General features: G+C 36.4%; 1 protein-coding gene across 1 annotated transcript in view; it reads left to right on the forward strand.

The window, feature by feature from the left end:
• PKHD1 (PKHD1 ciliary IPT domain containing fibrocystin/polyductin) overlaps nucleotides 1-27,144 on the forward strand; it is a 196,896-nt gene that overhangs the window by 130,353 nt on the left and 39,399 nt on the right. The window contains exons 38-46 of the mRNA XM_039326212.1: nucleotides 8,018-8,225; nucleotides 8,518-8,675; nucleotides 9,661-9,855; nucleotides 11,309-11,434; nucleotides 17,405-17,535; nucleotides 19,589-19,698; nucleotides 21,273-21,378; nucleotides 22,254-22,388; nucleotides 26,129-26,264. Of these exons, the coding sequence (XP_039182146.1) occupies nucleotides 8,018-8,225; nucleotides 8,518-8,675; nucleotides 9,661-9,855; nucleotides 11,309-11,434; nucleotides 17,405-17,535; nucleotides 19,589-19,698; nucleotides 21,273-21,378; nucleotides 22,254-22,388; nucleotides 26,129-26,264 (1,305 nt within the window). The remainder of the gene's footprint in view (nucleotides 1-8,017; nucleotides 8,226-8,517; nucleotides 8,676-9,660; nucleotides 9,856-11,308; nucleotides 11,435-17,404; nucleotides 17,536-19,588; nucleotides 19,699-21,272; nucleotides 21,379-22,253; nucleotides 22,389-26,128; nucleotides 26,265-27,144) is intronic.

Raw genomic sequence — 27,144 nt, forward strand, 5'->3', positions numbered from 1 at the left:
AATCTTCTGTGCTTCTTCTTGTATCTCCTGATTTTAATGGTTCATTCTTTTGTGTACTTGTACAATTTAACTATTTGTAGCAATGAACAGTAGATCTATATCATGCCCAATACTTTTTAGCAGATCAATGCATGCTAGAGGCCTATACTTTTCCAACTTCCACACTGATTATTAAAAACATTTGTAGAATGCTCTATATCTTCATTTAATGATAAACAAAACTTGTCACAGAAGTTGAATCATATATTCTAAGCACAACAGAGTGTCTTGAAGATGATTTGAAATTTGAATTTGGTGAATCTCCTTGAAACTCTTGGTGGATTAAAAATCCTTTTAAATGAGCAACTCATCAAAAATTGATCTTGAAGAAAAGAGGATGCAACATATGAAATTGAGCTAGTTTATACTATTTGATGCTGTGTTTGTTATTAAAAACATTGGAAAATTAAAATGAATATTTTATTGGATTGCATTGATTATTAAAACTATAGAAACTGTCTCTGTCTTACAAAACTGAAAGGGTACCAAATGTTTGAAAAAATCTATAGTGAAGGATAAATTTACTTGAATCTGATCACAATTTATTAAGTACAATAATTATGCCAGAAATACTAAATGTAAAGTTATGTTCATTTTTTCCCCTTTGGGTACCACACTCTACCATTTTTTTCTTTTTCTTTCTTTAATTTCTCTCTATTTCTTTTATAGTTTTGGATTGCTCATTCATGCTAAGAAAAGGGGAAAAAATCTGATTATGGCACAGGGTTATTACTGAAAAGAGTTGTTGATATGAAGTGAGCTTACCACTATTACTATTATGCATTCACTACACTACTACGGTAGAAATGTGTGTTATAGTATTTATTGTATAACTGAAGGAACTTGTTTTTGTCAATTTTTAGGCCTCATGTTAATGTTTCACATTTATAACCAGTCTTTTGGCTATAGAAAAGTTGTTCTCCCAATCACTTGTCAGTCAATAATTTAGAAAATAAATTAAATAATTGTGGAATTATATTGAACAATCTTTTTTTAGTATTTGGGAATATTTCTGGCTGTAGACTTTTTGGTAAAAACATAATTATAAATTTAATTTCTTGGGTTTTTTGTTCTAGCAACCTTTCTTTTGTTAGAAATTTAAGTAATATATATATATATTGTGGTTGATAGCTTTATTTTTTTCTCCCACCCTATAGTGCTACCATATTTGTTAATTACTCATGAATAAACTGTAGTAATTATTTTGCTTCCAAGATATTTTTAGATGATGGTGGGACCATAGTCTTGAAAACTGTCAGAATAAACATCTCTCCCTCAAGTTCTTTTAACCCCTCAGTTCTTTACAGATGATCATCTTTATTTCCAATGCCAAATTTTGCTGGAATGAGCACCAATTTGAAGTTTTGGCAGAAATCCAGTTTGTTTTAAAGAGGTGGAATTACATGGAGGCTTCTTCAGAGCAATTTGAGAATAAAATGGCAGGGAAGGTTTATGCAAATATGTTATCTTTGGTTAATCCACCAAAGTGAATTAATCTGTGACAATTCAGAAAGTTGATAGCATGTCATTTTCACTTTGGACTATTTCTACAATGAATAAAGATTAAGTGTCAGTATTCTAGTATATGATATAGATACATTCTTTAATGCTTGTATTTTGAGGAATAGTACTTCTGCATAATATCCTAGGTCTGGAGCAGCTCATTATTCCATCAGTGTATGATACAAGCTGCATCTTATTGTTGGCTCTTCACAAACTGCCCCCAATAAAAAGTCTTTTTTCTTGTTAGCCTAAGAAAATTAGATCCTTTTTCTTTTACCTTGCCTTCAGTGATGGAGAATTTAAGTGAGTGTATCCAATTTCTTTGGATGAGTTTTCTCTAATTGGAGGGATACTTTGCTGTTTCCTTGCATTTAGCCAAGTTTTGATCAATTGTGGAGAAGCCCAGAAATCTTTACAGGTTTGTTTCTTTGATGTACACAAAAGTTACTCTGCAGAGTGCAGAGAAGCACACCTACCTTTCACTCCCCACAGAGCTCACCTTGCACCATTTGAACTTTTCTCTGTATTTGTTAATTGTTACAAAATACTCTCTTTCTCTGAAAAGATGCAAAAATTGCCAATTAAGATAATGGAAAAAATTCAAAGAAATGCAGAAAAATGAATGGATTATACTGTATTTGGAGGGAGATATTGGAAATGTATTGCCTTTTTTATAATGAAGGTAAGAGAGAATCTAATTAAGGAATGATCAAAGCACTTGGAGAAGGGGCAGTAAGATTAGTGAATGGCAAATTTGAGATAGAGAAAGTGATCCCTTATTGGCTTATGTTCTTTGCCATCTCCGTTGACTAGCATGAGCTAAGCAAAAGTTGGCTCAAAATTCTCTCTGTGCGCCCCGGGGTCTCGTACCTACAAACAACATAGTGCACCAAGAGTTTTGCAGCTGTAATAGTTAAGAACAACTTGGTGAAAGCTGATATAAGTTAATGTTGGTTGCAAATACTTTGCTGAACCAAAGTATCTTGGTGTGGCAGAGTTCTTATACTATAAGATCTAGACTCCTAATGGTTAATTTTTTTAATATAATGCTAATTTTATGAAGAAATTGTGTTTGAATAGTGCTGATTTATTGCATTTTTCCAGATGAAATTTTAGATTGTAATCTTTATTTCCTTTTAAACTCTATAAAATAGAAGGAGCAGTTATGATTGCTGTGTTGCCTGAGTGATGAGTGGTGGCTGTGTTGGAGGCAGGGGAAGGAACATTGAATCAATGTGCTTCAATTATGTTAAATCAAAATATTTAGATGAAATCAGTAGCCTCACAAATATATCCAACATTTACAGAATATGTGAAATAAGGGTAAGAATATTTATTCTGAAGAAATTCAGGGCCAGGCCAAGACATTTTTACTCCCTGAGGTAAAATAACAAATGGTGACCTTCTTCTCAAGTCACAGTATATAATATCTTTAACTGAATAATTAATTTTGGCACTTATGAGAAACTCCCACAAGTATCTTTCTCTAGCAGGAAAATATATATATATATTATATTAAATGATAAACAATGTGCTTCCTTTTCATGACATCCAGAATCATTTGTCCAACTCAGCTATCTCTATGTGCCTAATAGAAGGGCTGGTTGGCCCTGCAGCAATTTAAAACCGGATCAACAGAATTAGTATAACAAGATTGTTATAACATGATTTGTGTAAAATGCCTTTTATTTCAGAGCAGTGCTAAAGTAAGGATTGTTATTATAAAGGGTCCTTCCACTCATTATATTCTATTTAGCTGTTGCATGTTTAGCTTTTTGGACATCATATATGCTTATTTTAGCTCACTTCTTCGGCCTTAGTTCAGTTAACTTGTCAGGCAGCCTTATTTTATAATGGTATATTGGCATACTCTGCTGCTGGAGAGAAATTATAAGATCTGTCCCTTCTTGGAGGAAACTTTCATTTCAGGCATTTCTATAAACTGTAATAATTTTGGCATGGGAAAGTAAAAATCCCTCCAAGGTACCTTAAGCTTGTGACATTAGTCTCAAGAGACATATCTTTAGCTGATCATGAAATAGCAATTTATTCCACTTGGAAAATAATAAGAGCACTTAGACTTATATACCACTTCACAGTGCTTTACAGCCCTCTCTAAGTAGTTTACAGAGTCAGCATATTGCCCCGAACAATCTGGGTCCTCATTTTACTGATCTCAGAAGGATGGAAGGCTGAGTCAATCTTGAGCCCTGTCAGGATCAAATTCTAGGCTGTGGGCAGACTTAGCTTGCAATACCTGTGCCACCAGGTATAAACTTCTTTGTTATTCTAATAACTTAGCTGAAATGCTCTTTTGAGTATTAGTTGATTTGCTTTATATATGTTAATGGTTACCATTATCTTGCCATCCTGACACTTGAATGTCCATCCCAATTCAATATATATATAGTGCCCTGTTATCTAAGTCTTTGACTTAAGCAATGAATCTATATGTCCAATTGTACTTCCTGTCTAGTTTTCTAGATGAGAATTTAATTGATAGCCTCCTTGAAGCCAATGTCATGTTTCGGATTATAACATTGAATTATCAATACAAAGATGCATAATACAGTGTTGAATATCATTAAACTATGTATGTTGATGAAGTTCTGCATAAAATAAACTCAGAATGAAATATTCTTTGAAAAGGCCTCTTAATATTTTAAGCTGACTTTTACTAGAATGGTTATATAAAATTATCCCTCAGTGAGACACTATATGGTGTGCTACAAGGTTCAGTCCTGGGCCTTGTGTTTTTCAGTATTTTCTTCAGGCTTTGGATGAACAGAACTGTTCACAATGACTCCAGTGTTTACAGTGACTCCAAAAGGATGAAATGTTCTTTGGGATGTCATACTACAGGTGCTGCTATTTTGTACTTCCATCATATTATCATAAGCAAGTACTAAGAGGTAGAATTCATGTTGAAATGCAAGCCTATCTGATTCTTTTTGGTATAAGAGGATAACTTTCATGATTCTGTTATGATGTCCTTTGACAAAAAAACAGAGCTTCCAGTATCCCTTGGGTATCCCTGACCCAGCCTACCTTGCAGACTGACAGCAACTGCCATAGAAATTGATTGATCCATTAATAAGAATATATTTACATTTTAGATAAAGCCAACTTCAAAGGCACTATTTCATCATTTCCTCAGCCACTTGAAATAAAAAGGTTTGTATTACTATTTATTAGATTGATAGGCATCCTTGCTGGCTCCATCACAACTTTAGGAGGCCTACAAGACCTGAATGACAGTAGAAATGATTCAGCAATGTACCATCAGCTGTGAGAGAGAATGGTGGGGAGTGGGGAAGGAAGCCTATATGGGAAATTAGTTGCAAAAAAAAAAAAAAATACTCATTAAAGAAAATTCATCTGGGTTTCAAACGAACAAAAAAAGAACCCATGAACCTTTATGCTAAATAAGAGCCACTGTGCACTTCTTATGATATTCATTTCTTGATTTCAGCTTATGAGCTTTTTGTTTATAATGCTGATGCTGTTTCATTGTCAACATTTAGAAAAATAGGAATACTGAATGATAACTGCATTTTGGTTTATTAGATTATATTTACATTGAACTGCTAATAGAACTAATTTTTCCTATATTCCCAGTTACGATGATCTTTTCCTCTACCCAACAGACCATTAATTATTTGACACAGAAGACAGCAAGTTATGTTCTTAGCTTTCCAGACTAATAATAAAAAATGAATGCCTTTAATTAATCAATACATTGTGTTAAATGTTGGAGAAGCAAGAGATATTTCATATTTCAATATAAAGAACCGAGAAGACTCTTCACTGCCATAAAAAACACTAAGCCCTAAACTATTTCTGTCATAGCACGTCCACTTTGAAGATCCTCAGCAGAGACTGGTGGAAATTCCAGCATGTCCCTTGAATTAGTCTGGCTTGTTCAGGAAGAATCAGCAATACACCATCAAGCTTCCTGTTCTATCATAACCACACATTTTCCCTTTGCATGCTAAACAAGGAAAACGTAGCCAGATAAATCTGCTTTCATATTTTAAATGAACAGTTTACTACATATTAATTTAGCAATTATAGCTGAATCAGAGATACTTTTATCGAAGCCTCTAGACTCTATAAATAGGGTATCTGGGAACAACATATACTGCTACACCATTATACAACACAGACAAGGAGATGTACACTAACTATGTTTTGATGTTATAAATTTGGATTGTGGATATTTATTGGCATTTTGGTGTGGTTATTTGTGGTTTACATATAGACCTTATTTAGTGACTGCTTCTTTTTGTGTCTCATCACAGTTATGATGGTGTACTATTTACAATCAATCCTTACATTTATGAGTTTTGCAGGTCTGAAAAAAGATCATAAGCAAAACTGCAGTTTCATTCAAAGGCCATTTGACTTAATAACTGAATTGTCAGTCTCAATTGTGGACACTAAACAAGGATTACCTGTATTGCTTTTGTAAGCTGCTCAGATTCATTTCAACTAAAGTGGAATAGAGGAACTTTGCTCTACTTTTGCTCACTGAAGTGGTTTCCCTGAAGAAAGTGACTTGAATTCATACTTCTAGGGCAGTGGTTCTCAACCTGTGGGTCGGGACCCCATTTGGGGTCGAACGACCATTTCACGGGGGTCGCCAAACAACGCAGTCCGCCATTTTTTCCCCTTTTCCTTGGCTGTGCTATTCCCTTTTATTCTATTGGCTTTTGAAAGCCAATAGAATAGACTCTCTTGAATAGAGTCTAATTCTATTGGCTTTCAAAAGCCAATAGGAATTGTCCAGGCTGTCTCTGCCCTGCTGAGCCCGCCAAAAGTCCCATTCTGCAAACGGTGCTGCAAGTTGACTGCAGCGAAGGCGAGCTGTTTGGAAGTTTCCACCCCTCCCTGCTGAGCAGCTACTAAAAATGTAAGTAAAAGAGGGCCAGGGGTGGGAGGTGGGAGGCCGGTGGGCGCAGGGAGGGTTGCTGGCACACGTGGGGCCTGGAGGGTGCCTTACCTCTCTTGGGCTGGGCCAGCTGGTGGCCCAGCCAGTGGTCGGCCTGCTCCATCTCTGCCGCTTGCCAGCTACACCTCGGCTGGCGCAGGGGGCGGCACCATGCACGCGCGGCGCTCCCGGGCAGGGAAAGTCCTTGACTTATGACCGGTTGGGTAGTCCTCGACTTACGACCGGTTGGGGTCGCGGCATTAAAAAGGTTGAGAACCACTGTTCTAGGGCATTGTATATTAAAACCTGAATTTCAAGAAGCTGTGAAAATACTATATAATCATCTCTTTAAAGAAAGCTTCATTTTAATGGGAAGTATTGGGCTTTTTTCTGATTAAGAATAATTAAATTTATGATTAACCATTTCTATCTATATTAATGGAATACATCACCCTCCCTAAATTAATTGCTTTGTTATTGAGTACAACTAATACATTGTAGAATACAAATAATGGTTAAGTACTGTGGTATCTGGTTCAATAGAAATTGGAAGCTATTAATAGTGTGATTATTTCTTTTGGAAATATGATTTTCAAAGAAAATGTATATCTTTGAGTTTAATACTTAAGTCTCCACTATAGTATTACTTATTTTTATTTATGAGTACTAAAAGGAAAAGAGAAGAGAATCTCTTGGAAAAGGTAAATAAACATTTAATTTCTAACCTCTTTTTCTGTACACTAATTGGTGGTGTTTACAAACATTTAAGCCACCTTTAAAACATAGTATAAATGTTTGTATTTGCCTCTCTGCATGTTGTACATGGGAATAATTCCTGCTGAAATTTAATTACACTTCTGTTGTGGATATATGCTATTCATTTTGCCGTTGGAAGTATTGTTAAGAACAATCTTTATATTGCCTGTGTGCTGCTGAGAATAGCATATCACTAGGGCCAACATCACAGAAGACATTATTTTCTTCTCTAAGCTGAAAAAAAGAAAAGAAAAATATTTTTAATTGTATGTTCTAAGTTTTGGAGACAACACAGAAAAATAATTGGTTTGCCAAACTTTTTTAGTGATGGAATTCAAACCTGATACCATTGTGATAGTCCTTGTATTAGGTTTGACTTAACATTTTCTTCAGAGCATTATATTGAGTTGGAGATGTTTTATAGGGCTTACTTTGTGTTCCTTAGTTTGTGTCCTTTCTTTGATTTGCTAACTATAGTTGTTGTTGTTGTTTTTTTTGATAAAAAGTGTTGTCAAAGTTGTAACATCTGTTCTTCCCTGGGACCTTATAGAACATCAGTTTTTCAACCCACTTACATAATAAAAATGTTTAGTATTTTTTACCTATAAGTACTAGCAAAATGACAGTATTATATTAAAAACTTAAAAATGAGAAAAAGTTGCATTCTTAATCCATACATTGCTCTCATTATGTTCTTAAACACTACAGATTTGGTTGGGGCCGGGCTTAATATTCATTAAAAATGGCATCCTTTTTTCCTTCATATGTGAATCCTATTTAATATTTCAGGCTGTGTACCAAAAATAACAGTGACATATTTGAAATCAGCAGCATACCCCAATGAAACAAAGTTGGATTTAATAGACTTTGTGGATTGGAAACCTGGAGATGAAGTTGTTGTATGCGGAGGAAGTTTTGAAGGTGCTCAAAAGAAAAAGGAAATTCTTACCATTAAGGAAATAAAGGGTACAGAACTCTACATTACGTCTCCACTAAGGTAATCATGCCTGAGTTGGCAGTGTTGCATTGGCAAGGCTCATGTGATGTTAATTTGAAGTTTATACAACTGTGGATCTGCATTGATACAATTGCATTTCACATACATAGGCGACTGCATACGTGTGCGGATTAAGTATTCATTGACGAAAGGGGAATCAATACTGGTGCTAGAAGATGTATTAAGGCTAAGTTCTGCCTTCAATTCAGCTTATTTCTGGCCTTTAAAAATTGACAGAATCGTTGACACAATTTGGTAAAACTAGCAGTATTTATTCTTATGTATCCTATAGGTATTCTTATGCTGTTACTGAAAAGCAGGTTCTCAAAGAGCATCTTACTTTTAGAGCTGTTGTGGCATTGCTGAGTAGGAATCTAGTCATCCAAGGAAATGTCACAAGTGAAAAAATTTCCCATCTGCAACTCTGTAAAGCCACAGCTGTTTCAGGAGGTGAGTGAGGAAGAAGTGCACGCCTATGTACAACAGAAGTAAATAAGTGGGCAGAGCATTGTAGTTTTTTAAACATCCTAAGTTTTAATCATTATTTAATCATTTTACTTCATGTACAGGCTCCAAAAAACTTTCCTCTTTTCAGAATATGACAATGAAATATTAAGCAGACTGAACTGAGGCATTTTCTGTTTGCTTCAAATGGGAAAAGTTGGAGCAATTAAATGTAGTAGGCACTTTCAGAATATAATTTTGTACTTTAGATTAATGCACTAATTTGATTCACACACACACACCCTTTTCCCCCAGTTTTAGAGGGAAAGAATGTTGAATAAGTATTTTGAGATATTGTAAGAAATATGCATCAATATGCAGAAAATGGATAATTATTTAAATAAACGTGCATTTCAAAGACAGGGAAAGAGAATCTTAATATATATGAAGACTGGATTTGCTGTGTTTATAATGTACTCTTTAATCAAGAAGACAATTATAGGAATAATTTATGTTTATGTAAATTTTTGAGACACATGCTGAGTTCATTAAACAGTTTATTGGATTCTTGTCACCAAAATACTTTTTATAGTAGAAGAGATATGATTTTCTTCCCATGTTTAACATTTTTATGAGTGAGTAACAGTAAAACTGATACAAGAAATTGTCTAAAAACAGTGCCTTAAAGCACAGTCCCCAACCATTTTGGCACCAGGGACTAGTTTTGTGGAAGACAATTTTTACATGGACCGCGGTGGTGGTAGTTTCAGTTTTGCTTGATGACCTGACACTCACCTCCAGCTGTGTGGCCTAGGGGTTGGAGACCACTGTCTTAAAGGTTTTCATAAAATGACTGCCATTTCTGTTAAGTATTACTTCAAGTCTGAGGATTACATGTATTTCTTCTGTGATTTGCTGAAATTTTCATCTCAACTGGGAATATTTTCAGTTCTAGCTCTCAGTAATGTCTATCTCCCGTCCTGCTTTTCAGATAACTCAAACTGCCTCTATAAGAGAACTGAGAGAAAACCTGGATCTCAGGACATGGGGGGTATTGTCATTGTGGAATCCTATTATGATAAAGAAAGTTTGCTACATTTGGCAGGTGTGCAGTTCCATCATGTAGGACAAGCATTCCAAAGGCATTTCGGTGCACTGACCCTGGTTGGAAATGCTCAAATGACTAGTAAGACATTTTAATTTTTAGAGGTGATGGTGGTTGTTACATTAATTGTTTTCTTAACAGTTTTTAAAATTTATTTTGTATGTGGGTGCAATCAAAACACCACTGATGAAAGCAAACAAGGACGCTACTTCTAGAAAGGCTCCTGATATATAAATTTTACTGGCCAATTCAGATATTTATTTCAATTCTATACAATTCTAATGGAGGTGACATTGCTTTTTTCCCTCAAATTCTAGCAGCTAATAATTATTTTCCTCTGTGTTTAGCACCAGAATGCTGATGTCATCAAATTCTCAATATCTTTTAAAGGTTCAGTTTTAGGTGAGGGGAGACCACTTAATCAACTGTATCTAGGCTTAGTAGTAAGCTGGATATAAAGAGCCTATTAAAATTTCATCCAGGTACAATCAAGCTGTTGTTAGTTAGTGATTTAGCTAAAAAAGGAACCCAAGATTTAGCAAGAATTGGATTAGATTGTATTACCTATAGTCCACCAGGACAATCTAGTGCACCAGATGATTTCCCAAGTTAGATCAAAATATAAATACCACAACCAACTCAGTCAATATGCCACTTGTAGTACATCTAGGGAAAATATATTTTTGACTGCAATTATATATAATGCAGTGATATCTATAGGTTATTGCAGTGCTGTTAAATGGGAGTCCTATAAAATCAGTTTAGAAATTCAGTTTATTCAGAACAAATAAATATTTTTACCCTGATATTGTCCTTTCCTCTAAGGAGTCTGAGGCAGTACATATGGATGTAATGTCTTGGTTTATATTTGCAAGAACTTAGAAAATCACTTGGTGAGTTTCAGGGTTATATACAGTAAGGGTTATCAAATTATCCTATTGAAACTATCTATCATACCATTAAAAGAGTTTCTTTGGTTATCAGTTTATTCACAGCCACTGCTCACATTCTTAGACAATGGGCTACTTGCTCTAGATCAGTGGTTCTCAACCTGTGGGTCGGGACCCCATTTGGGGTCGAACGACCATTTCACAGGGGTCGCCAAACAAGGCTGTCCGCCATTTTTCCCCCCTTTTCTTTGGCCACGCCCCTGGCACCCGGTGATGTATAAGTGGTTGGGGGTCACCACAACATGGGGAACTGTATTATGGGGTTGCGGCATTAGAAAGGTTGAGAACCACTGCTCTAGATTCTACCCATCTGTTAAGACCTTCTGAAAGCTTCCTCCACTTCTGATAGGACTTTCTTAATAATGGCAATTTGTTTGTTAAACTCCATGTGCAAACTCACTCAGTGCTTCTACTAGTCTTTGGAAATTAAACTTTTCTCTCAGCTTTTCATCCATTTGATGCAATCCATTGAAATGATTCTGCTGCGATTGGAAACAACTATTGGTACATTCTAATTTTGATATTGCATCACTTTTCAGTTTTGCTGGTCTGTATTCAAGTCTTTTTCTTTTTCGCTTTTTTAGAATCTTACATGCAACATTGTGTTGTTTTGGATTCTTTTGCTCAGGGAATTAGCCTATCAGGGATATCAGATTTCAAGATTGAAAATAATACTTTTTACAACATTATGGGCCATGGAATTAAAATAGGTAAGTGAACTAAAAAGATTACAGCATTTGCAGAAATTTTCAGTCCCCAAAGATTATTTTAGAAACTCTTTGCTCAGGATTCCCCAACACCTTTGCTTTACAATACTGTTTCCAGAAATTTTATTTTCAAATGAAAAATAATCATTCATATGAAAACAGAAAATGTCATTTCAATCCATTAAAACAAATTAGAGAACTGAAGAGTAGAAGTCATTAGTAAAGCAGGTTTTCAAGCTTTCGTAAGGCTTCAGTGGATGTCTGGGTGTTTTCATGCAAACAGCTGTTTAAAGTATTTTTGTGAAGCACTCAGTAATGTTGAAATATGGAAGCATCACACATCAGCAGCCTGCTAACCAAAAAGGAGTACTGTTGTATCACAGATATGTTTTGGCACAATATATCACAGAGCAGAAGTCCCTCCATCAAATGAATAACTAAATGAAAAGGCACGTTTGACACAGCCTGAAATCTGAGCCCAATGTTGAATGGGACAACTCTTGGTGCTCTATTTTTCTTTTTTTTAAAATTCAGTTGAGCTTAGATGAAGCTATATTTGTGCTGTCTCCATGTCTTATACACATACAGACACAGAAAGGGATTCTAAGAATGGTAATGTTTGGGTACTTCATCCTGTACTATCTCAGGGAGAGGAGCAGTAATATTAAGGTACTTTTACATTGCAGCTTCTTCCATTTATCCTCCAGCCCCTTTGAAGTTGATTTTGATTATGTTCCTGCTAACCTCAAAATGCTGAGAAAATGCAGAGATCAAAACAAAGTAATCAGTGCTCCATCTCTATGATGGGAGAGTGCAAAATGGCATTCAGTCAACATCTATGCTACCATAGCTTCTATAGTAACTCCTTCTACCCACTCCATATAAAAAGAAAGACATTGCTACTCCCACTCACTTTTTCTGTTTGGATCAGATATAGGTTATTTTTCAGTTTTTCAGGACATGTAAGCAGTTCTGATTTAGGATGGCAGCCTATCAAGACAGGAAGCATGACTAGATGGACTAATTCTAATTTACTGTAAGGTTAGTTAATAGAATCTTGCAAGGCTGATAATATATTTCTCCCTTTACAGCCCAAGAAAACATTTATTTTGTGGGCCAAGCTGCCTCTTATCCAACCATTCCCCTAGCTATTGCTCTTCCCCCTAGTTCATGCCCAAGTTCATTCCCATATACCATTACATAGGGTGAGCTATAAAGCCATCAAGTTACCTTTCCTCCACTGTATTCAATAGCTCTGGAAAGGTGTGATAATGAAAAGACAGCATGTATTATTGATTTGCAACAGGCACTTCCTCAATACTGTAATTGTTGTTGTGGTAGAGAAAGGGGGAGATAAAAGCTAAACAATCCCTACAGAAATAGATTGCAGTAGTAACAGGACACTGAAATTGTATGAGCTGTGAGAGAAGCTATGAATCAAGAAGGTAAAGTTCTAATGGATGGAAAAACTATACAAATTGACAAGAATACCCAGCTTGGCTCTGGAAGCAAAAGGTCTTAGAACTAGCTAGTGATTTGTGACTATACAGATCTGGACCTGGTTCTGAAACAACATGAAGTCTTCATGGTGCAAATCCCCAGGATTCAGAGATTGGTAGAATTGTCTTCAAATCAAAGTCATGCTCTCAGTTATTCTGATTGTACTTTGTGAGAGCTATCCATATTTGATAAACTTCATCTCCTCATAATGCTTTAGCTTTTTTGTAGACTTCACCCCCTTTTTGTATAAGACAAAAAAAATCTTATGGAAACTTTAATAACTCATATTGATAAGGAATATAACACATTCTTAACCTTTTTAATGAAATCTGGCAGGCTTCATCTTATGATGGTGTAACCATCTGCCAAACTTCATCTCACTGTGGTAAAAAAACCCAAAAAGTTTATACATGCTGTTTAGCATTATGTTTTCCCATGTTAGATAGATGTTGGGATTTTTTTCTAGTTACTCTAATCCCAGCCAAAGCAAATTCTGGCAACAACATTCTCCTTTGTTATTGCCATGTGGTTGCCTTTATCTTATACTCAGTTCATGAAGAAAATAAATTTAAGTTGTCCTTAGCCACCTTTGCCCAAAAGTAATGTTTGTTGGCTTATTCTGACATTGTTCAATGATAACTTTAAAGACATGTTAGGCATTGTCACATTAAGCGGACCCTGCCATAGCATGGGAATAATGCTAGGAAAAAGAAGAAGGAGGCATTGCCACATTACCTTGAAGGTAAGATAGATGATCACAGTGACTTGAAAGAGAGGCAGTATAGGAAGGATTGGGATCAGCAATCCTTCCTATCTTTATTTTGTATTTTAACTTTGGGGGGGAAAAGTGCAACTTATTCCAAAGAAGTTTTGTGCAAGACTTACTTCCAAGTCTTTAACAGGATGAGTTCATAGGACTAAGGATTAAGTTCCACCCCTTTGTTTAGTTTTTTGCTGGTCTTGTCCCTCACATGTAAATAGAGGAAGCTATGACATTTTTATTAGATTTTGATTCTGCCTTTATTACTTTATAAGTAACTGAAGGCAGCAAACATAGCTAATATTCCTTCCTCCTCCTGCTTTACCCATAACACCAACCCTGTGGGGTGAGATGGGCTGAGAGTCAGGGACTGGTCTAAAGTCAACCAGCATATCTAAGGTGGGACTAGAACTATAGATTCCTGGTTTCTATGCCAGCATCTTAACCACTACATTAAATCAATATGTCATACATTCAGTAAATTCAATTTGTATGATATATCATACAGAACAATATACATTCTATATTTTTCACAATATTGATATAATTTTTAATATAGTATGATCAATTTTGTTTACCTTTTTAACAAATCAATTTCAATTTTTAAGTTTAAGTTTCCTTCCTTCCTCTCACTCTCAACTGCTCACAAAAACAGAGTAACATAAAAGAGCAACATATAAAAAATTAACCAAAACAACTGCAAAATAATCACAAGATGGCAATACTACAGTAAAGCAAACATAAACATATGGCAGCCATCAGCTTTTTGGACAAAGGGCTGATCCAGATGGCTGCATTAAATTTTTATCCACTAGTCTTTGAGCTAGAAGAAAAATATGTTGGTGTAATCCACAGTGCCCATGGCTAATCCCTATTCTGCAACAGAAACTGAACTGATAAAAGGTGCTGTTCTTGTTAACCTATTGAGAGCACATTAAAGAAAAAGATTAATAGAGATTCTGATTTTATTTACTCTCCCATTTCCCCTGCTGGTGGGAAATCAGCTATCAATCATTCTTCCATGCATCTATTCATTTATTTGGGTTTTTCTTACCTCCCAATTCTAAAGGTCTGGTGGTGTATGTCTGAAAAATAAACATAACACTAAAAGCACAAATTCCAAATTAGTGTCGTCACTGAAATCAACTCATGCTTAGGCATCCCTGAAACAAAATAATTTAATTTATTCATGAAATGCTGACAAATTAGAGGTTGCACCTGTTTCAGTGGAAGAGAGCACCACAAAGTAAAGGCAACCATAGAGAACATCCTGTATGAGAAGAGCAGCTTTGGAGAAGTATAGGCAAGAGCTTAGAATGGCAGGTTTAGCCAGATGCCTAGCTGTCCAACAAATAGTTTGCAAAGTGGGGCAATGCACGGGATGGAGAACCTCTGATGTGCCTCCTTGTTGTAATGAATACAAGCTAATCACCTGTCCAAAAGTAAACTGAGGTGAAATCAGCACCCAACCTCCTAACTTTCTCTAAGGGCCTAAAGACCTGGCTCTGCCAGTTGGCCTGGGGCTCCAACAGGGGTACATGACACTGCAGGTGGCTGACAGATTAAGACATGCCTTCACTTCCTCCATGCATATCCTGCTCCCTTCCTTCCCATTTTTTTAATTGTGAATTATTATTATGCATTTTTATTATTCAATGTTTCATAAGCATTTAATGTTTGTAAGCCTCTAGGCAAGATGGAAAGCAAATAAGTCTAATAACCAACCAACCAACCAACCAACCAACCAGCAAACAAACCCATCTCACAGGTCACAGGAGGTGATGATAATGAGTGAATTCCATCCTCAATTGTGCTTCAAGAGAAGAGCAGTGTAGCAAGTGACCAAGAAGTCCAATTCTGACCTGATAGCTGGTGGCTGTCCTACCAGAGGTAGCCAGTGGAGAGCCATGGAAAACATACTGTTGTGATTGGCTGATGTGCAGTAACAACATCATAACCATTGTATCCTCACCAAATACTGCCAAAACCATAATGAAGTAGCCAAAGGTGCTGTTCCTGCACTGAGGTTAAAAAACCAATAAAATGTATAGCTTGAAAAACTTGAAATGCTTCAGTGATGACAGAACTAGCAATGCAGAGCTGATTTTCCTAGTTTTAATCAACACTTTGTGCAGCAGAGGACTTACAGTACAAAAAGACCACTACACCTGCTTAAAATACAACAACAAACAGGTTTGTGTTTATCATGAAGACAGGTAGAATCTGAAAAGCATTTTCAAATGCATTGGTTAGGCATTATGTAAACTGATGCTTCTGCAGAAGCCAGTTGCCTGGTTTCTCCTGGAGTTCAGGTCACATATACCATGAAGAACAGTTTCCAGCAACCAGAGGAGAAGGAATGTCCCTGCAGGTCCCTAAATGGGCTATAAAGACCTGGGATAATAAACCACAACTAAACCAGCAATTGCATTCCATTTACTGAATATAATTTTCAATCACCAATACATCCAGTTTACTGGCTTTAGTTTTTACTCCTAATAAAAACCATATCCAGACAATTGAGAAATTCCTATTTTAAAACTGGAACAGCCAAAGATAACTCTAAGCTGTTTCAAGTATGAACTGGGGATAAGATGAAAGATATGGCAAAAAAAAAAAAGTTACCAGGGCATATTCATGCTGTGGTTAGGGTGACAAGAGGAAAAACCCCAAGTGAAAGTGAATTTGTGTAATCAAGCTTCTTGAGTAGGAACACTTTAACCTGGAGAATAGAGAAGCCAGCTAAGCCAGCAGCATCCAGCTAAAGAAAGACAGATTTGAGTTTAATTTACTATGTTCCCATTCCTATGGGATCTGTTGTTCTTCTGCTTTCAACAGTTATTAAAGATAAGCACTGCTGCTGGCTGCTTATAATGGCACTTTCATAAATATATAGAATATGATGATTCTGATACAATGGTAATGCCCCAGTAGATCAAAATCATCTAAAAAAGAATTTTGATCAGGACAAAAATGTTTGTACGCTATAACCAGAGCTAGGCCAGCGGCAATTAAGTAAAGAGCAGCACATACCAAGCAACAGAACAAAGGCTTATTAAAGGATGCCGAACAGGGTATTGATGTTTGTAAATGCACCACAAAGCTCATCATCAACAAAGCATGCACAATGTACTTTAACATAAGCTAAATCAATTAACCAGATCAACACCATGTTAGTAGTCTTTGCATTTATACAGTCTCAGCAGGTTTAGGAACACTTGTGTGTAAAGCACAATAGTACATGTGCAAGCATACACACCCCTCTTTGCTTTAATAGAATGCAGAATAAAGTGCTCCGTATATTGGTCCAAGTCATCAGTATGATCTCTAACTACAACTCACTCACCCACATTTACTTCCACTTCCCTGCAGCAAAGTTTTTTTTTAAAGCAGCAATTATTTATCAAGCAGATTGGCAGCCATGCAGCTGCTGTTGGGACTTGAGTTTATCTGCTGTTGTCCTCAGAACAGTCCATTCCTCCATCACTTCATTAAGCCTAAATCAGTAGCAGGTGGGGCCATGAATAATAGGGTGGGTGCAAAAAAAGGTTAATAGATAGATAGATAGATAGATAGATAGATAGATAGATAGGTAGGTAGGTAGGTAGGTAGGTAGGTAGGTAGGTAGGTAGATAGGCAGACAGACAGGCAGACAGGCAGACAAGCAGGCAAGCAGTCTGCAATAATTTATTAATTTGCAATTGTATTTTTAGGAGCATGGAATGGCAATAATAAAATAAGACATAATACAATTATTGGACTAATGGGCACCGATGGCCTTTCCAATACTGAAGTTCTGTCCCCAGCTGGAATATATATCCAGTCTCCTGATAATTTGATAGAGGTAAGATATAAAGACAATACTATGGTACATATGGGAAAGCAAAAAAAAACCCAAGTGATATTGTGATACATTTTCTTGAAGCTTCCTCACCCCAACAGTTAGATTTGTAGATTAAATTAATGCTCATTCTGCTATTTCTTGCATTTCTTTCTATTTCTATTTCTATTCTTCAGTTCAGAACTGAACTGAAGCAGCTTCTTGGATGAGAAGTGAAAGATTTTCAAGAAAAAGAAACTAAGAAAGTCCAGTTGCCTTTGGAAAAGCACCTTTTGGTTTCTCCACAAACTTGATGAAATAGTGTGCAAGTGGGATCTGCATATCTTTCAGTTTTCAAGAAATCACCCATTGGAAAAGAAAGCAGGAAACAAATAGAAACAAAGCAAGTAGAAACAAAGCAAGTAGAAGAAATGAATGCTTAGTTTTCAACATTGCATTAAACAAATATGTATAGTGCCAATATTATGAATAAAATGTAACTTGGTTGTACTCCAATTTTATCAGAAATTCATGTGGAAAGACATTTGTGGGGAAATTTAGCTACAACAAAATCCATAAAATAAAGTTTCACATAAAATTTCCTACTTGCCTAAAAGCACTGTTGTCAAGCTACTCCTCCTCTACATAAATATACAGGCTTTCCTCCCCTCCCTGGGTTAAAAATAATTTCTGGACTGAGTCACTGGTATTCTAGGTAAATATCTAGTGACATAATATGAGTTGACAATGGAAGCTCTACATTAACTGTGCTAAGGGCAATATGATATACAAAGCTATATTTCTGTAACAAGGTGCCTTGACTTGTGCTTTAGGCATTATTCTTATCTCTTTGTTTTGCCACCCAAAGAAAAATGTCATGCACCATGACAGTGAGAAAACTGGATAGGTTGCAAACCTGGAAATAGGATCAGGGGCCTTTCTTTCTTAGGCTACTGATTCTACTGATTCTCTTTGATCTAGGTCACAACTAGTATTCTCAAAGCTATTCATCCAGTAACCTCTGGCAAGTAAGTTGGTGGTTGTGCTTGCAAACCCTTTGGGAAAATAACCACTTGGCAAGTATTTAAAATGACATCAATGAGCACCTTTTGGCCACAGCACATCTGGATCAGATTTCCATTGTTATTTTTTTATTAGTGCTGAATATCTAGGCAATATTCCCATTTAATTGCCTTCTCTCTTAGAGTTCCCTAATTTTGAATCTTGGTTTGGTAATGAAACAGTTTTATTTCAGATAGATACACTAGGGAAAAAAGAATGCTACTGTTATTTATATGCTGTAGGCTGATAGATGCTCAATTATGGAATTGTTTTGATGTATTTTAATTAATTAATTAATATAGTATTTTGATTTTTCTTATTGCTTTTCTTGTGGTATATATTCAGATATATCTAGGGCAGAATCCATTTGGTTTGTATTTTAAGATGAACTGACCTTAATTCTCATTCCTGATCTATAATGTGAATCAGAACTCAATTGTTCTTCCCACTCCAAAAAAAACATACAAAAGTGTGTATAGTAAGAAAAACAGCAGTACTGATTAACAGATGAGGGAAATTCTATGTTCAAGTTCCCATCTGACCATAATGCTGAGCTGGGGTCAGCATTATATATCACAGGGTAGTTCTGATGCTAAAAAGTGAGGGAAGAAAGCTACTTTGAGCCCCTGAAGAAAATAGAAGAAACTTCAGTAGAGGAAGTCCATATTATGAAAAACTATGCAAAGTGTTGCAGAAACAGAATGGAACAAAAGTTTTTTGAAAATGATCTAAATCGTGATTAAAAAAAAGACTGAATCTGAAATCCAGGATTTCATATCAATGTTTGCAATAGTTGGGGAGAAGGCACGTTTGTATGTGTCCTGTCAACTTTTAGAGAGATCTATTATCTTTACCTCAATGGATTGCAAAAATAATTTGATAGAGATATCAAAGTGCTGCTAGTGATAATAAATTCTCCTGACTTATAGGCACACATCTTTTTGGTGTTTTTGGTGTTTTACGATCTTTGTTGAGTTGGTTCAGATGTCCTAATAACTCCTATTTTCCTCTGCAGAGTAACATGGTGTGTGGCACTGGACATGGTTACTTTTTTCACCTTCCACCTTCAAGGTTAAGAGAACCAGTGAAGTCTTTCAGTAATAATGTAGCACATTCCTGCTCTAGGTATTTTTTCCCCTTTCTGTCTATTTTATTTTGTCATCTCACACATGCCGTCAGATATACAACATGCACATATACAGCAAATCTGCAGTAATTAATTGGGGTAAATGTGTTTAATGCTTTCTCTGATGCTAAATAGGGTTTTCCTCCAGCAGGATGAAAACATATTGATATGCTATGGTTCATTTCTTATAGACTATGTAAACAATTCATTTCATTTTTAGTTACATATAGTCTTCCCTATTCTAAACCATGCTGTCATATTTTCATCTCATGTTTCACTTATTGGAGAGATGTGGCATCAATATATATTTCTCATGTTGCTGCATTCTGATCCTTTTTTTTGGACAAAATATTATATTTGCAATGTAATGATTGGCACAGAGTCCCTGCCATCCTTCATGAAATTGTCTCAGTTCATTAACAAACGTCATGCATAATTGCCATGAATTATTATTTATTTTTCTCCTAATCTATATTAATTTGATTATCCACGTATCAGCTTGGTGCTATGGTTAAGAGCTCAGGCTAGAAACCAAGAAGCTTTGAGTCCTAGTCCCACCTTAGGCTTGAAGTCAGCCAGGTGACCTTGGGCCAGTCACTTTCTCTCAGTGGCAATGGTAAACCACTTCTGAAAATCCTTGCCAAGAAAACTTCAGTGATTCATCCAGGCAGTTGCAGTTGTCAGGAGTCCAAAACTCACTTGAAGGTACACCCCACCCACCCACCCACCCACACACCCACACACACTTAGCATATTTTTGCAGAAATTCTCACCATGAACAAGTTGAAAACAGAAGCTATAATAATCTCAACCCAAGAACTATATGACAGAATCATTGTAATTTTGGCAAGGACTGGGTAGAGCAGGATTTTAAGTTTCTTGCTTGTCTCTTTTCTTGAAGTACGTTGATCAAGTTGCTTACTCTAGAAATGCTGAATCATTTTTTTTCTGCCCTAATAGATTGGATACTATATATCAGGCATGTCAAACTCACGACATCACATGATGTCACACAACGTATTGTGACTTTTCCCCATTGCCAGCAATGGGGTGGGTGCGGTTTCGGCGTGATGCTTCCGGCCCATGGACTGGCAGTTTGACATGCCTGATATATATGATCAAATGCTGCTGATTAACTATCTACCCTGAAAGTACTTTCAATAAAGAAAGTCAGAGTCACCTGACTGTGCCTTTTCTGTTTATTGTTTATTCAATTTCATCAATTGCCACCTGTGAATACACACCATGGACTTCATTTGTTGTGCTAGAATTGCTAAATTACTCAATGAGTGCTAGTGTAGTTTAGTGTTTAAGATATCGATCTGGGAGCATCTAGATTCTAGTCCATCATGGAAGCTCTCTCAAGCCACCTTAACTTACAGGGTTGTTGTGGTGAAAAATAGGAAGAACAAGAAGTATGTCTAATATCTTGAGTTCTGTTACAAATGATGGGCTAGAAATCAAATAAACCAGATAAATTATGCATATAATTAAAACAAGTACATCATCTGATAGAAATTGCCTATATTATTTTTGTTGTTTATGATATCATCACTTATTTTATTATAAATAGATATGGACTCCTAATCCATCCAGCATATCATCCTCAAAAGAGAAACAATACAGAACCTGTTATATTCCAAAACTTTAGTGCCTGGCAGTGCAAAGGTGGAGTCCAGGTACCATACATTCTTTCTTCCTTGCCCTTCCCATGCATAATTCTTAAATGATCCCATTTTTTTATTAAAGTATAATTAATTCTGTTGGCTACAATAATAATTAATAATATTTTGTTAGATAATGCCCCTATTTGAAAGGAAATTCCCCTGGAATCACTTACATCAGGGGTCCCCAATTCCCGGTCCGTGGACTAGTACCAGGCCATGACATGCCAGCAACTGGGCTGCACAAATAAGCAAAGCCCCATCCGCCATCTGCAGAAAAACCTCTTTCCATGGAACCAGACCCTGGTGCCCAAAAGGTTGTGGACTTCTGATTTACATGACTGTTACTGTTGTATTAGTCTTGAGTGAAGTAATTGAAAATTCAATCTTCCTGTTTAGAAGGCAGCTTAGAAACAACAGAAAAAGATAATAGGAAAGCTAGAAAGAAGGGGAAAGTGGTAAAATTGTATATTAGCGACATCATATAGCTGTATTTGAAATAATGCTGGAAGTTATTTTTATGATATTAAATGTGTGCAAATAATTCCTTTTTGTGTTCATTTTCTATATCCCGGAGTGTATTATGCTTAGAAGTGAAGACATAATACTGAAACATAGAAAACATAATACTGATAGTGAATGTCTTTGCAGCAAAACTTGTGGAATATCAGTCTTTAGTTTTTTGTCATCTGTTAACATGCAAAACTAAGTCAATAAAATTGGCATTATTTTAGATGATTTCTTAAAAAGTCAATTTATCTCATGAAGCAGGACCACAGATTTGCCTTTTTTGATTTACTATTTTCTTTTAAACTGATGAGAGACTTTGTAATTAGCATTATACCATATTAAAACAATGCTAATACATTTTTTAAATATTATTCTATCAGATTATTAGTACCAGCAACCTTCAGCTTTGGAACTTCCACATCTCTTCTTGCAAAGATTTTGGTATCAACATTGTGGAAAGTCTTGGAAACACTTCTGTTGTCAACAGTCTACTAATTGGCCACTTCCATGAAAAGGTATGAGGTTACAATTTTTTCAAAGAATCAGTGTTAAAGAGCCAAGAACACAGAATTAAAACCACAGCTTTTCTGGATACTAATTCAGGAAGTGAATTTCCTTTCATAAACCAACCTCACAGAGTTATGATTTGAGAAAGTCTTAGTAGCCAAATTCTTTGAAATCCAAATCATTCTTGAGAAGGATCTATGACAGGGGTGTCAAACTGCTGGTCCACAGGCCAGACGCATCATCGGAAACCATGCCCACCCCATTGCCGGCAATGGTGAAAAAGCTCCGATATGTTGTGTGACATCATGTGATGTTGCAAATTTGACATGTCTGATCTATGTGTGTGTGTGAAGGTTTGTTCTCCAAGCTTGTGTGTTGGTTTCTGAACATTTCATTACCAGGCTAGGTCAGCGGTGTTTAGTGGAGGTCAGTGTCAATGTTCTTCTGTTTTTTAAGGCCTTCACATATGGGTGTGTCAAGTGAGAGTCTGTGATGGATCAGGTGTGAAAATAAGTGCTTTGTTTTGCAATCTCTCTTTTATCTGGAGAGATTTCAGTGTCCCGTATTGGCCCTCTGGGCTCTATCTTTGAGTGGCTGTTTCCACTCCTTCAAGGACATCCAGTTCATTATAGCCTCACTAGAAGCTCTACTTTAAAGGAAATTTAAAAAACAAACAAACAAATATTTCCTCAAAATAATGAAAAAGCAGGACATTTTTTTTGCATTTTTGCCTCCTTCATTTGTCACCCCATCTTTCATTTTTATTGACCTATGCTGCCTTGGCAATGATATGGCAAAAAGCCCAGGATATGGAAATCTAGAGGCAAGCATATTTCTCTTGGAATTGTAAGATTCCACATGCCAAGATTTCTTCAAACTAATTTTGTATATACTCCAAGAATTTCACCATGCCAAAGTATCTTACCTCAAGGCAAGGGAGATAAGATTATTTGTGAGTAGGTGAAGGTTGGAACTTAAAATGAGTTTAATGGATGTAAAAATTGAATCTTGAAATAGATGTTAGTGTTAAGAATAAGAGAGACTAAATTTTGATTGCTGTAAGTATGAAGAACAAAGAGAGAATCAGATATAAGATAAGATAACCTTTATTGTCATTTTTTTTCCTATGGGCACACATTAAAAATGAAATTCTGTTACTTGCTCTCAAAAGTGTACACATACACAACACACATATAAACATGGTATATACAACATATGTATATACCTACACCCTTACATATAAATACTAATCACTGTCCATCTTGAAAGAGGAATAGGAGATAGGTAGAAGATTAGAATGCAGATAACTTTTATAGCACTGAAAAAATATTTTCTTTGGTTTTGCTGTCTTGGGATACTGAGCTCTTGAGTGCTCCCATATTACTTGTTAAAAGATTTTGAGGCGTTCAGCTGTGCCTTGTTTCTTACAGCACCCCAGGGGGCTGATTATCTTTGATTATCTCATGATAAAGAATCTTCTTGTCATAATTTACATATTAATTTATGTAATTCTACCCTTTAATAATGATGTCTCTTTAACATCAATTAAAACTTTATGACATTAATTTAACAAGAAAGCTAAACCTTCCATCCAGCCAACACTTTTATGTTTAAAATATGCTTTTAGCCAATTATTATTTATTTTTTTTAAAATCCTACTTTCTGCATTGGTTCAGCACCCCTTGCAAATTAACAGGAAAAATAGGTGAAATTTAAATGTGAGTCATGTGTGTACTTCTGCTAAATAGCTTTTAGTAATTTAAAAGTAATTGTAATTTCTAGAGATCTATTTTTTTTTTAAAAAAATATAACTTTTGATTTTTGCACATCTTTTATTTTCTGACCATCACAAAAATAAGCAGAACATGGAGAGTTTTAAAAACACAAAACATATATCATGGATAAAAAGAGCCAGAGAACAGGCTCTTGATCGGGAGGTGCTTTACACAGTTGCTAACACTCTGATCACCACAGCTTGACTACTGCAATGTGATATACATGGGGCTGTCCTTGAAGAACACCTAGAACAGACATGTCAAACACAAGGCCCGGGGGCCAGATGCGGCCCGTGAAGTGGTTTCATGTGGCCTGCGAAGCCATCCTGGAAACAGTGAGCGAACAGCCCCTGCTGCCTTGGCCCTTGCCCAGGCCGCCGGGATCCAATGTACAATTTTGTGGTGGCCATCTGTGCTGAAATGCATTCAGTCTTAGCTCCACAAGGCCATCTGGAAACAGCGAGAAACCAGCCCCTGCCGCGTCGTCCCCACCCCCTGGGTGCATGCTGGGGAGGTGTCACCATTTATGAGGAATGAAGAAATGCACCATTGCCTGGAAGTGGCCAGCAAATGGCCCTCACCTACTTCACATATCCAGCTTGATGGCTCTGCCCTGGTCCCATCCCTTTCTGCCAGAGACCCTCAGATCTGTCCCACTCCTGCCCAGGCCCCCACAGGTACCCTTGACACGAATGATGTAAATCTGGCCACGCCCACCCAGTAGGCCACACCTACTCCATCCATGCCCAGTAGGCCACACCCACCCTGGCCACACACTCCCGCCCCCTCCCACCCTGAGGGCAACCACAATGCTGATGCGGCCCTCAATGAAATTGAATTTGACACCCCTGGCGTAGAAGCTTCAACTGGTCAAGAATATAGCAGAATGAGTAGTGATGGGCATGCTTTGGTATGTCCATAGAACACTTTTACTCCAAGAGCTGTTCTGGTTGTCAGTTTGCTTCTGGGTGTGATTCAAGTATTGGTTGTTACCTATAAAACCCTTCATGTTATAGGACCCGGATACTTGGGCAACTGCTTATTTCTCACAGTATCTATTCATTTTGTCTGACAGGATTGTCGCACTCTGGTTTCCTTCAATTAAACAGTGCCATCTATCAGAACCCTACTTTCTTTGTAGTAATGTCTGTCCTCTGAAGTGAGATTCTCCCTGAAATCAGGATGTCCCTCACTTTATTGTTATTTAGAAGAGCTATAAAGTCTTGACTCTTCTCCCAGGCCTTTAGCAAAGGTGAATGGAAAGCTGCATCAATTTTTTTCTAATCTTGTCCATTTTCTGTCACCTTGCTTTTACTTCTTGTTTTTTTTTCTGATTGTAACTCTATTGGTGAGCCACACAGAACTGTTGGGAGTTGATTGGGTATAGATTTAATAATAAATAAATAACCCAAACAAAAAATAAAAATAAAAAATGCTTAGCAGGGAAGAATGAATAGGGCCATGTGATATGAGTTTGTGGTGAACCCAAAGAAATGATGGTGAATTTGAGGGAAGTAAGAGAATGGGAATGTAACAGACACAGTGGATGGACAAGAATAACTGAGATTATGAGCAGCACATACATTTGATAAATGAATATAAATTTGATAAATGAATGAATGAATGAATAACTAATGAGATTATTAGAACATCCTTAGGAGATCTCCAAGTTATTATTAAATTTAGATTACAATGACAAGTATTTATTCATGCAGTCTCCAGAGCAAATTTGGGCTTGGTGGTACTGGATTAATGAAATCTTCATCCTTCTACCCATGTCTCAATTTCTGTATTAAAAGGCAAGATCTAAAAGTATATATACTCAGCTTGATGAATTAAGATAGTTGTCTTAAACTAGTTTAAGCATAAACAGCATAAACAGAATTACCATATGAATTCATACTAATGCACCTTTTAATTTTACACAACTGTTCTTTTCAAACATAATGCCAATTTCTACATTCTTGTACCAGGATGAAAGCTGTATGTTGACAGGGCTGAAAACTCCTCAAAAGCACGAACTGTTGATTTCACGTACAACCTTTATGAACTTTGACAGTCACAACTGCATTGCAATTACTACCTGTTCTGGCTGTTACCAAGGTCAGGGTAAGTTAGATTTTCAGTACTGAATATGATTGTGATGAAAAGAACTAAGTGTGAAGAGCAGTGTGAAGGATTTTCTACAAATATTTAAGCTCAAATCAGTTCATAGAAAATAAGCAATCAATTTACATATATATACATCCAATGCACCTTTTTCAAACAGGATAGCTACATTTGCTAGAATATGGTGATAGAAGCCACTATGGAGTTGGTGTCATTTGAAGACAAAGCATGCAGATTCCGTTTCCTCCTGTTACCTTTCATATATCCTTTATCAATGAATGCTCGTCATATGAATGAAGCCTGGAGTTCTATCATGTGGAGAGCCATAGTGGATAGAGGAAGCCCACACTGCATAAATTGACCTTCTATACTCAGAGAGCAACATGATGAAGTTGAGCTAATAGATTGACTAAATAAAAATAGAAATTCTAAGTGTAGTACTCTGAGATAAGAGCTTTTAAACCCCAAAAGTCTTATTGCACAATAAACATATGTAGGTTTTGCTTTGCTTTAAAGCCAAGCACACACATCTCTACCAACTTGATTCATTTTAATAATAATAAAAAAGGATACAGGCTTATTCTGCATTTTCCAAAGAATAGCAATAGCATAGCAATAACATTTAGGTTTATATACCACCTCGTAGCACTTTACACCACTCTGGTTTACAATGTCAAATCATTATTTCCATATTGCCCCCAACAATCTGGGTCATTGTTTCACCAACCTTGGAAGGATGGGAGGCTGAGTTAACCTTGAAACCTATCAGGACTGAACTCCAGACTGTGGGAAGAGTTTGCCTTAATACTACATTTTTAACCACAGCACCACTGGAATCTCAAATGACAACCCCAACAATAATAACAACAAAAGCTCTTTA

The sequence above is a fragment of the Crotalus tigris genome, unplaced genomic scaffold, assembly GCF_016545835.1.
Source record: "Crotalus tigris isolate CLP2741 ecotype Arizona unplaced genomic scaffold, ASM1654583v1 scf7180000024340.7048381, whole genome shotgun sequence".
In the NCBI taxonomy this organism is placed as follows: domain Eukaryota; kingdom Metazoa; phylum Chordata; class Lepidosauria; order Squamata; family Viperidae; genus Crotalus; species Crotalus tigris.